Source organism: Dermochelys coriacea, chromosome 11 (genome assembly GCF_009764565.3).
Source record: "Dermochelys coriacea isolate rDerCor1 chromosome 11, rDerCor1.pri.v4, whole genome shotgun sequence".
Classification (NCBI taxonomy): Eukaryota; Metazoa; Chordata; order Testudines; family Dermochelyidae; genus Dermochelys; species Dermochelys coriacea.
Window position 1 is genome coordinate 31,396,275 of NC_050078.2, and position 12,747 is coordinate 31,409,021.

Consider the following 12,747-nt stretch of genomic DNA (forward strand, 5'->3'; position numbering starts at 1 on the left):
GTATTTTATGGATTGATAGGCAAAACTGTTTTAACATTGAATGTTTGTGATCCATTAATGAGGAGTTGAAGGTCCTGATTTTTTTTTTTTTTTTTTTTTAGTACAGGATGGTAAAAGAAGCACTTCATGAGCGTGCCAACTTGCTTGAAATTGCTCCTCACTTATCTGGTCCTTTGCCTATAATGCTTCCTGTTTACAAGTAAGCTCCCTGATACTCCTTCTGTTTTAATTTCTTACACCATTGCTTTTGAGAATGAAGCTACTTCACTGGACAAGTTTTCAGAATGCCTTTTTCTTAGCTGTTAACGTGTCACAAGCTTTGTCTTTTCAGAGGTGAGAATTTGTTGCTGTATTGTAGAAGTGTGTAGTTCATGTACAGCACTGTCTGTTAACACCATATCAGTTAGCTGTCCAGCAGTATTCCTCAAATTCACCCTCTTTCAATGGAGTTTTACCTTGGAAAATTTTTGCACAGTAACTTTGAAACGAATCAGTTTGTCTGGGAAAGGCAAAAGAGAAAAGTGTTTCTATTTTACTTTGTCCCCTCCCAGATCTTGCTAGGGGTGGGAAGAGGTGGAGGGAGAGTGATTTCCAGGCTGCTTCCTAATCTTCCTAATCTTCCCTTTTACTCCCCCTGCCAATATCTAAGGCCTCCTCAGTAGAGTGACACTCACTCCTACACCCTGTCACCTCCAGGGCCCATCTGTGACTTTGAGTTGTTGTGCATTGAGCAAAGGCATCTCCTTCAGAGCAAAGGAAAGTGCTTTCATCTCAGTGGTTGGGCATGCTGCTTTCACCTGGCATTAGTGCATGAGGAATAAGGTGAGGACCTGAACTCAAGGACCTTCAGCTCTCCTTCACAAACAACCACAATCAGATTTTTCACCTGCTCATTCTCTAAGCCGCTTTCCCCAGTTGCATTTAGGGGGAGAACAGAAACCTCATTTGGGCTTGCATTCCTAAAATAGCTAAGGCCCCAGTCCTGCAGAAACATATGCACTGTGAATACACCCATTGAAGCCAATAGGACTAGTCGCAGTACATAAAGTAAAACGTGTGTAAGCTTTGGTCTCCACAACCAACTTATGTCGGTATAACTATGTAACTCAGGGGTGTGGAAAATCCACTCCCCTGACCAATGTAATAATATCACCAACCTAACCCTGGTGTAGACAGCGCTATGTTGATGGGAGGGCTTCTCCCAGTGACATAGCTACCACCTCTCAGGAAGGGGGAGTACCAACCATCAGCACAGGTAGTGTCTTCACTTAGCGCTACAGTGGTGCAGCTGTGCCAGTGCAGCAGTGTAAGTGTAGACAAGCCCTTAAGTCTCTGCAAGACTGAGTTCTAGGGTGGAAGAAACAGAGGGGAGGAAGCACTGGGGATGGGGATATGTAAACATGGCAGGGGGAAAAGAAGTGGTGGAAAGGGCTGAAGAGAAGAAAAATACTGAAGATAAAAACAGAGATCAGATGAAAGGTTGAATATGCAAAGATAAAACACTTTGAGGGCAGAGAGATTTTTAGAGAAAATAAAATGAAACACTTAGAACTGATGAAACATTACAGCTGAATAGTCCAAGGGGTTCTTTCCTACTCTTCACTCAGGAAAACTTGCATTGATGCCAACAGGAGTTTTGTCTGAGTAAGGAACACAATTCTGGGCCCTTAATTTGCACTGACTTACGTTTTACATGATTGTAACATTGTTTTTGTGACATAATTGTTCCGGAGCACATTCCTTTTTATTGAGGAGCACATTCTTTATATATAATTCTAAAATTATTAACTCTGAAGCTTTGACTAAAACAGGAACAGTTTCAAATTCTAGGCAAATTATTATTATTGATGTAAAATGCTGGCATCTAGACAGGTGATGGGGAAATTAGAAATGTGTTGATAAGTCACACTTCTGCATGGCTGCTGAAGCCTCCCCTCTCCCCAAGAATTCTTGAGTTAAATTCTGATTTTTATACAGACACTCTAACAGTATTTCTCAAACTTATTTGCTCGCATCCCCCTTCTCTGTAGAAGTTTGTCTCCTGTCCCAGTGCTTGGCCGGCAGCTTCCCAGCTCTGAAGGCAGCAACTGCAGGCTGGGTACCCAGCTCTGAAGGCAGCACTGCTGCTGACAGCGGCAGCGCTGCCTTCAAAGCTGGACCCAGCAGCTACCATTCTCCGACCGCCTAGCTCTCAGTGTGTGCAGTCATATTTTTTTCTCCATAAAGCTTCTCTCGCCCCTACAGAATACATTCTGTGCCTTCCCAGTCTGAGAACCTCTGCACAATAGGATCATAGAAATGTAGGTCTAGAAGGGTCCTCAAGAAGTCATCAAGTCCAGCCCTTCCCCATGCTGAGGCCAGGACCAAGTAAACCTAGGCCATCCCTGACAGGTGTTTGTCCAACCTGTTCTTAAAAACCTCCAATGCTAGGTGTGATGGGTTCGATCACAGAAACCCCCTGGGAGCTGCCACCTGATGTGCCAAGATTACTTCTGCTCCTAATTTCCTGCCTTGTCAGCTTAGGACATCAGTGCCCTGCCTGGTTTGAGCCAGACCCACTAGCCAGCTGCAAACCGAGACCCAGGTCTGAACCACGTCCCCTACCAGCTGTAGGCTTAACTGGAAGCAGCTTACAGAAGAGTTCCTGTCCTTGACACTCAGATGCCCAACTCCGAATGGGGCCCAAACCCTGAATAAATCAGTTTTTACACTGATAGAGAGATATGCACAGTTGTTTGGCTCCCCCCCCAAGTATTAATACATACTCTGGGTTAATTAATAAGTAAAAAGTGATTTTTATTAAATACAGAAAGTAGGATTTAAGTGTTTCCAAGTAGTAACAGACAGAACAAAGTGAATAACCAAGCAAAATAAAATAAAACCCGCAAGTCTGTCTAATAAAACTGAATACAGACAAAACCTCACCAGTTCCAGTAAGCTTCCTTTTACAGACTAATCTCCTTCTAGTCCGGGTCCAGCAATCACTCTCACCCCCTGTAGTTACTGTTCTTTGTTCCAGTTTCTCTCTTGGGAGTGGAGAGGCTCTCTCTTTAGCCAGCTGAAGACAAAATGGAGGGGTCTCCCACGGACTTAAATAGACTTTCTCTTGTGGGTGGAGCCCCCCTCCTTTCTCCTATGCAAAGTCCAGCTCCAAGATGGAGTTCTGGAGTCACCTGGGCAAGTCACATGTCCGTGCATGACTCAGTTTTTACAGGCAGAAGCCATTACCCACATGGTATCTTGAATGTCTCCAGGAAGACTTCTTATGTGGATTGGAGCATTCCAAGATGCATTGTTCCTTAGTGCTTCTTGACTAGGCACTTAACTTCGTGAATTCCTTTCTCCAGGAACTGACCAAATGCTCTACTAAGGTTTTTTAGAAATCAAGCCAGTACATGGTCAGTATTCATAACTTTGAATACAAAAATGATACATGCACACAAATAGGATTAATAGATTCAGTAGATCATAACCTTTACGTAGATATGTTCCATGGCATATGTAGCATAGAACATATTCCAGTTATGTCATATATATTCATATTCATATTTCCATAAAGCCTTATGGGGAGCACGGTCACACTAGGGATTCCACAATCTCCCTTGGAAACCTGTTCTAGTACTTAACTACCCTTATAGTTAGTTAGAATGTTTTTCCTAAATATCTAGCCTCATTCTCCCTTGCTTCAGATTAAGCCCATTACTACTTCTCCTACCTTCAGTGGATATGGAGAAGAATTGATCTGTCCTCTTTATAACAGTCCTTAACAAAGTTGAAGACTATCATCAGGTTCTTCCTCAGACATCTTTTCAAGACTAAATACGTCCAGTTTTTTATAAGTTTTCCTCATAGGTCAGGTTTTCTAAACCTTCTGTCATTTTTGTTGTTCTCCTCTGGACTGTTTTCAGTATGTCCACATCTCCTAAAGTATGGTGCTCAGAACTGTACACAGCACTGATCTATAATTCCCTTGATCCTCTTTGTTCCCATTTTTAAAGATATGTTTGCCCTTCTTCAGTCTTCTGGGACCTCATCCATCCTCTGAGTTCTCAAAGATAAGTGCTATGGACATGGGCAAACAGTTTTGCCTCTTTGCCTTTGTTTCCTCATATGTAAAATGGGGATAATATCAGAAGTGTATTGTGGATTAGTCAATGTCTGCTTGTAAAATGTTTTGAAGACAAAAAAGGCCTATGTAAATGGCAAACTTTGGTGCAGAATAGAAAGTAATAACCATAGTAATGCTAATTACAGCTAATATTACAATATATAATGATGATTGGAGGGTTTTTTCCCTTTTCAGTTGAAATTTTTTTTTTCCTCAGATGGTGGCAGTTGCCATACTACTGGGTGGGAATAAAACTATATGACCTTGTAGCTGGAAGTCAGTGTCTGAAAAGCAGCTATGTGCTCAGCAAGTCAAGAGCCTTGGAACTCTTTCCAATGCTACGGAAAGACAGGCTTGTAGGAGCTATTGTCTACTATGATGGTATGTTTCATTTCTATGTTTACCTTTCTAATCCGTCTTTATGGTTGATGTATTTAAAGTAAAATAAAAATATATAACTAATTTGATGTACTTACATATATAAAGTATTTTTATAGAAAGTGTGTCTTGAGGGAATCTACCTTGCATCTTGCATAATCTCCATTGTTTAAATTTAGATGTATAACTAAATCTGTTTAATTGGCTCACACATCCGATTGGCCTTCCTGGTTTACCATCCTGAATGTAGGAGAGAGAATCTGTTCTGGTCTGTCAGCCAGTAGATGCAGCAAAATATGTCATAGGATCTTCATGGTCTGGTGATTCAGTATAGGATGTTCCTGTGACTTCTGCAGCCATGAATAGTTGTGTAATACTAGAGAAGCTCCTTTTGTGCTGGATCAGTGTAAAACAGTCTATACAAATATGGTATTTGAAGTGCTCTGTACGAGCTAACCCCTCGTAAGCCTCAAACAAATATTTCCTAATCAAATAATATGCCAAATTTTATTAAGCGTCTGAATCCTGTGCTTACTTGAGGACTAATTGTTCAGAGATGTTCTGAAGCCAAGACCCTCTCTTTAGTTTCCTCAGGAAAACTGTAGGATCTGTAAAAAGAAAAGGAGTACTTGTGGCACCTTAGAGACTAACAAATTTATTTGAGCATAAGCTTTCGTAGCTACAGCTCACTTCATCGGATGCATTTGGTGGAAAATACAGAGCGGAGATTTATATACACACACACACACAGAGAACATGAAACAATGGGTTTTATCATACACACTGTAAGGAGAGTGATCACTTAAGATGAGCCATCACCAGCAGCAGGGGGGGAGGGAGGAAAACCTTTCATGGTGACAAACAAGGTAGGCTATTTCCAGCAGTTAACAAGCATATCTGAGGAACAGGGGGGTGGGGTGGGGTGCGGGGGAGAAATAACATGGGGAAGTAGTTTTACTTTGTGTAATGACTCATCCATTCCCAGTCTCTATTCAAGCCTAAGTTAATAGTATCCAGTTTGCAAATTAATTCCAATTCAGCAGTCTCTCATTGGAGTCTGTTTTTGAAGTTTTTTTGTTGAAGGATAGCCACCCTCAGGTCTGTAATTGAGTGACCAGAGAGATTGAAGTGTTCTCCAATTGGTTTTTGAATGTTATAATTCTTGACGTCTGATTTGTGTCCATTTATCTGGCTCGTCCTTCAGGATGGGTTGTAGATCCTTGATGATGCGTTGGAGAGGTTTTAGTTGGGGGCTGAAGGTGATGGCTAGTGGCGTTCTGTTATTTTCTTTGTTGGGCCTGTCCTGTAGTAGGTGACTTCTGGGTACTCTTACGACCCATCACTCTCACAGATCTTGGGAGACAGGCCAGTCCTTGCTTACAGACAGCCCCCCAATCTGAAGCAAATACTCACCAGCAACCACACACCACACAACAGAAGCACTAACCCAGGAACCTATCCTTGCAACAAAGCCCGTTGCCAACTCAGTCCACATATCTATTCAGGGGACACCATCATAGGGCCTAATCACATCAGCCACACTATCAGAGGCTCGTTCACCTGTGCATCTACCAATGAGATATATGCCATCATGTGCCAGCAATGCCCCTCTGCCATGTACCTTGGCCAAACTGAACAGTCTCTACGTAAAAGAATAAATGGACACAAATCAGACGTCAAGAATTATAACATTCAAAAACCAATTGGAGAACACTTCAATCTCTCTGGTCACTCAATTACAGACCTGAGGGTGGCTATCCTTCAACAAAAAAACTTCAAAAACAGACTCCAAGGAGAGACTGCTGAATTGGAATTAATTTGCAAACTGGATACTATTAACTTAGGCTTGAATAGAGACTGGGAATGGATGAGTCATTACACAAAATAAAACTATTTCCCCATGTTATTTCTCCCCCCCACCCCACCCCACCCCCCACTGTTCCTCAGATATTCTTGTTAACTGCTGGAAATAGCCTACCTTGCTTGTCACCATGAAAGGTTTTCCTTCCTCCCCCCCCGCTGCTGGTGATGGCTCATCTTAAGTGATCACTCTCCTTACAGTTTGTATGATAAAACCCATTGTTTCATGTTCTCTGTGTGTGTATATAAATCTCCGCTCTGTATTTTCCACCAAATGCATCCGATGAAGTGAGCTGTAACTCACGAAAGCTTATGCTCAAATAAATTTGTTAGTCTCTAAGGTGCCACAAGTACTCCTTTTCTTTTTGCGAATACAGACTAACACGGCTGCTACTCTGAAACCTGTAGGATCTGTGAAGATGTTTACCAAAATAGTCCATGTCAAGAAACAGATATTGTTGGTTATCTTAAATGGCTCACTATATGATATTTTACATTTAAAAAAATAGTTCACACCTGTCTTGATAATCTGACTTCCCTTTTGTGGTTCTAATTTTTGAGTTGGGTTGCACCACCCTCGGTTATTTAAATTGTTCGATCTATGGAGAGAACTTGCATTGCAAATATATTCAAATAGCACAAGCAGCTCTGGGGCTGGAGTGGTTTCCACTGGAAACCTCTGTATTCAAGGGGTTATAAATCTATAGGAAAAAATACCTTAGAGCTGAAAATTGGCACAAATGTCATCTATTGCACAGAATACAGTTTTGAGTGTTACTGTATATATCATTTCAACAAAATGAGTGAATGAGTTGTAGAAGGAGAAGATTAAAGTGCTTTTTTGCAAGTCTATTATTTTTTAAAAATGGAAGTTTTGCAGTTTAAAGGTCTAAAGTGCACAGATTACTTGTTTGAAAAATATAAATGGAAGGGTTTCTCTGCATTTTAAAAATGGGCAAATATGCAGTAGCAGCAACTTCTGTATGTTCAAATTGTTGATATTAATATTCATATTGATGGAACCAGAATTATTGTAGGGGTTTTTAATTCATTTTTATAAAGTACGTCCAATGCTAAGTCCCTAGGGGCATGTACAATATTTAGCAACTTGTATGGCTTTTCGAACACAAAAGCATCGATTGTGCAACCCTGGCTCATGCTGGGGAGTTTGTATTCATGCATGTAATCTCACTGATTTCAGTAGGATTACTCACATGAGTAAGTCCTCATCAACATGAGTCAGGGTTGCACAATCTAGCCCAAAGTTTAAAAAACAAAACGTCTTCCACCCTGCACCCAAAACGTCACCCGTTATCTGTAATCAGGAAAGGCCCAGGAAAAGGGAGAGGCCTTGTAGCACACCATGAATGTAAACAACCTTTAAGACCAGTCAGACTAGTAAGAGAAGGGAATTCCTAAGCCAAGAACCCTAAGTACTTTCTTCCACGAGCCCTCTAGTCAAAAGATTACTGGCTTGATCAGTCCAGCTTTATCCAGCTTCCTCTCTTCCTGTGTATTACCACAGCAGCCTCCAAGGTAGCTAAGAGAAGCCATGTAGAGTTTTATTGGTCAGTCATCACCACGAGTTGCATCTCCCAGGAGGAAGTGGTGTGATGTACTGCTTTTTGGCTGACTCTGCCATGCAGGAGGACAGCTGCATTATGCATGAGTTATAGCTGCTTGGTGGCCTTCAAGCCACTTACATAAGTCATTGCAATAACCAAGTCTAAGTTCCAAAGGCAAAAATAATTTTGGGGAGGTACAAGTCCAAAAGGTGTTGTCTCTATTGCTTTACCAACCAATGAATGAAAAATATATGTGCTTACGGTTAATTATAGAAACGTGGAACTGGAAGGGACTGTGAAGTCCTCAAGTCCAGCTCCCCCGCCAAATTCTGGCTGTGCTGAGGCAGGTCCAAATCACCTTATACCGTCCCTAATAGGAGTTTATCTAACGCAATAAAAATGTCTAATGATGGGGATCTTTTGGAAGCCCTATGTCAATGCTTAACTATCTTCATAGTTAGAAAGTTTTTCCTAATACGTAACCTAAATCTCTTTTCCTGCAGATTAAGTCCATTAGTTCTTATCCTACCTTCAGTGAACATTGAGAACAGTTGATCACTGTCCTCTTTGTAACAGCCCTTAACATAGTTGAAGACTGTTTTTACATCCCCCTGTAGTCGTCTTTTGCTCAAGACTAAACATGTCTAGGTTTTTTAACCTTTCCTCATAGGTCAGGGTTTCTAAACTTTTTAATATTTTTGTTGCTCTCCCCTGGATTCTCTCCAACTTGTCCACATCTTTCTGAAAGCGAGGTGCCCAGAATTGGACATAGTACTCCAGCTGAGGCCTCACCAGTGTGGAGTAGAGTGGAACAGCTACTTCCTGTGTCTTACATTACATCCTGTTGATCCCCAGAATGATGTTAGCCTTTTTCACTACTGCATCATGCTGACTCATAATCAGTTTGTGTTTTGCTATACCCCTTACGGCCTTTCCTTCAGTACCACCATCTAAACAGTTATTCCCCATTTTGTATTTGTGCATTTGATTTTTAGCTTCCTAAGCGAAGTATTTTGAATTTTTCTTTAGTGAATTTCATCTTGTTGAATTTAGAACAATTCTCCAATTTGTCAAGATTGTTTTGAATTCTAATCATGCCCTTCAAAGTTCTTGCTACCCCTCTCAGCTTGGTGTCATCTGCAAATTTTATAAGCTACTCTCTGCTCCCCTTTCAAAGTCATTAATGCAGTGGTCCCCAAACTGTAGAAACATTTGGTGGGGGCGGCTCTTGCGGTGGGCGGCAGGGAGGGAGTGCCCGCAGCTCTGCGTACAACTCCTCTGCTGAGCAAATCGTGCAGTAATAGAGTGGGAGCATGGACAGATTACATTACTAGTGGGGGGGCATGATAGGAAAAGTTTGGGCACCACAGCATTAATGAAAATATTGAATAGAACTGGACCGAGAACTGACCCTTGCAGGATCCCTCTGGATGTGCCCTCCCAGTGTGACAGCAAACCATTGGGAAGTACTCAATGGTCCAGTTGAACACTTACCTTATAGTAATTTCATCTAGAGTAGTATGCATATGAGACTGTCACATGAAACTGTCAGTGGCCTTACTAATATGAAGATACTGTCAATGCGACTCAATGGGTGGTCAGGATTCCAAAAGTACCCCCAGTCTGAGACAATCTTGGACAAACCCCCTCCATTGTGGGGGCAGGAACCACCTCTGCTATGTATTCAAAGGCATTCCTCACTCCACTTCCATCATCCCCATTTTGTCTGAATTAATCTTCAACTGCAGGGTGTTAAGAATTCTGATGAAAAAACATTCAAACCTTCTCACTTGATTTAATGAATGATGAGGTGTGTGGGTCCAGAACGCAGGTCATAGTGCAAACACCCGTAGCTCCTTTGGAACATCAGAAACTGGTGCTGGCTTAAACTTTTCCAGAGAAGAGATTGTGTTTGTTCCCTCTAGACATGAATCTGTCCATAGAAATGCTGACAGGCAGGTCTGAAGCTGATCTACTTTATAGAGGAAAAAGCTTTTTTTATAGCAAGAAAAATAGGATTCTGGTTCCAAGTGAAGGCATCCAGGATGTTCCAAATTGTCCACTAATTGAAATGAGACTTTGTGAAGGTGTTTTCTTTGGGAGCATGATCTCTCCAGTTCAAATATGAGTCCTGTATCTCTACGTCTGTCACCACATGAATCAGAAAGCGCATGCTCCACCAGATCTTCATATCGCCAGCTTTACAGTGGCTTTGGTCATTCCCTCGGCCACTGAAGATGGCCACCCTGGAGATGCAGATGCCACAGCAGAACTCCCAAGTAAAGAACTCCTTAACAGAATGTTTCTTTCACTTGCCAAATTTCACAGCTAAGTAAGGAAATTCCATAGTAAAATTAATAAACCTCCTAGAAATTAGTAATTTCCTTGGCTTTAACTGCCTAGGAATTATCTACATTCCAGAAAGTTAGCTTCTTTTTTGTTAATTGTGGGCGTCTTGAGTTTTGCTGAAACCTTTATCTCAGCACATCCTAACTTGAATGTGTCTTCAAGGCATTCTGAGTTGCATCTGTGTCCAGCATGATATGTAATTACATGTACATTAAGTTTAATGTAAACCAAACAGTATTCAAATTTTTAAAAAAATCATGTCCAGCAAAAATTGCAATAAAAAGACTAACATTTATTTGAGCATAAACTTTCGTGAGCTACAGCTCACTTTATCGGATGCATGCAGTGGAAAATACAGTCGGGAGATATATACACAGAGAACATGAAACAATGGGTGTTACCATACACACTGTAATGTGAGTGAACAGGTAAGGTGAGCTATTACAGCAGGAGAGGAAAAAAAAACCCTTTTGTAGTGGTAATCAAGGTGGACCATTTCCAGCAGTTGACTAGAACGTGTGAGGAACAGTGGGCCGGGGGGGGGATAAACATGGGGAAATAGTTTTACTTTGTGTAATGACCCATCCACTCCCAGTCTTTATTCAAGCCTAAGTTAATGGTGTCCAGTTTGCAAATTAATTACAATTCAGCAGTTTCTCGTTGGAATCTGTTTTTGAAGTTTTTTTGTTGAAGAATTGCCACTTTTAGATCTGTAATCGAGTGACCAGAGATGGACACCCCATCATCTCAGGCATTGGCACTGGTTCTGCAGTTTCTTTGAGAGTGTGTGGCACAATCTGTCAACATAGTCTGTGTGGTATGTAGATTGTAATGGTTTTTTTTATCTTCAGTCCTTTTGGTATGATGTCCATCTGTTTGCATTTGGAAAGGAAGATGATGTCTGTCTGTATCTGAACGAGTTTTTTCATGAAGTTGATAGATTTTCACTCCATACGGCTAAATTCAACTGCACATCTACCAATGTGATAAATGCCATAATGTGCCAGCAATGCCCCTCTGCCATGTACATTGGACAGTCTCTACATAAAAGAATAAATGGACACAAATCAGACGTCTAGAATGATAACATTCAAAAACCAGTCAGAGAACACTTCAGTCTCTCTGGTCACTCGATTACAGACTTAAAAGTGGCAATTCTTCAACAAAAAAATTCAAAAACGGACTCCAACGAGAAACTGCTGAATTGTAATTAATTTGCAAACTGGACATCATTAACTTAGGCTTGAATAAAGACTGGGAGTGGATGGGTCATTACACAAAGTGAAACTATTTCCCCATGTTTATTCCCCCCCCCCCACTGTTCCTCAGATGTTCTTGTCAACTGCTGGAAATGGCCCACCTTGATTATTACTACAAAAGGTTTTTTCCTCTCCTGCTGGTAATAGCTCACCTTACCTGATCACTCTCGTTAGTGTGTATGGTAATACCCATTGTTTCATGTTCTCTGTGTATATAAATCTCCCCACTGTATTTTCCACTGCATGCATCCGATGCAGTGAGCTGTAGCTCACAAAAGCTTATGCTCAAATAAATTTGTTTGTCTCTAAGGTGCTACAAGTACTCCTTTTCTTTTTGCAGATACAGACTATCATGGCTGCTACTCTGAAATAAAAAGACTGCTGTGAGTCATGCAAAAATCTTAAAAGCCAGGAAATTCACAGCTCGAATTGTACTTCAATATCTATATACAGCAGGATGTCCCCTTAACTACTTTCTAGGTGCACCCCGTTGTGCCTACATGCTAAAGGACAGTCTTATCTGTGAATTTTCTTGCTTTGCATCAGACCCTTAATGTTCTTTCGTATATTTTATTGTGTGATTATATAAATTGAAACAATTCTTTTTCTGTTAGCAGTAAGAGTGCTTTATGGAAAGATTTTCTTAACCGTCATGGGTAGCCTGGCAGTCTCATGATATCAAGATGTATGCAGAGCAATCATGAAGAAACTACACATCCCTTGCAGGGATAGAGATATCCTCTTCAGAAAATATATCTTGAATACTTATTTGCCAATTGTGGTGGATGTGTAATTTAATTTTTTTACCTGAAGATAGTTTATTTCTTTTATCCAGCAACTTGAAAGTTCATCACACAATATTTGAATATAAAGGTTTTTTCCCCTTTTTTTAGAATTAAACTAGTCAATGCTTATCAATAGGGACATTTGGAAAGGAAAAATAGGGATAGATCTCCTAACTCAATTGAAATACATTAGGTACAGAGAGCATTTAGGAGGCATATTGTGGAAAAATAAGCATAAGGATAATTAAAGGTTGTCCCTCTTGAGTGGGACCAGCTAGTATGTATATATATATCTTCATAATCAGGAGTAATACGAAACTGTGGAAAGAAGAGAACTTGAATTTTAGTTTTTCTATTATCTCATTTTAAAAACTAGCAGATAGAGGACCGCTGGCAGCTGTATTAACTAGGAATTTCTTCATCAGTTCGATAGTATTAAGGCA

At 40.7% G+C, this 12,747-nt stretch overlaps 1 protein-coding gene across 11 annotated transcripts in view; it reads left to right on the forward strand.

Moving 5' to 3' along the window:
* Positions 1-12,747, forward strand: part of GPD2 (glycerol-3-phosphate dehydrogenase 2) — a 173,054-nt gene that overhangs the window by 68,714 nt on the left and 91,593 nt on the right. For all 11 annotated transcript variants that reach the window (XM_043505131.1, XM_043505135.1, XM_038421519.2 and 8 more), the window contains 2 exons: positions 102-199; positions 4,326-4,489. In XM_043505131.1, the coding sequence (XP_043361066.1) occupies positions 102-199; positions 4,326-4,489 (262 nt within the window). The remainder of the gene's footprint in view (positions 1-101; positions 200-4,325; positions 4,490-12,747) is intronic.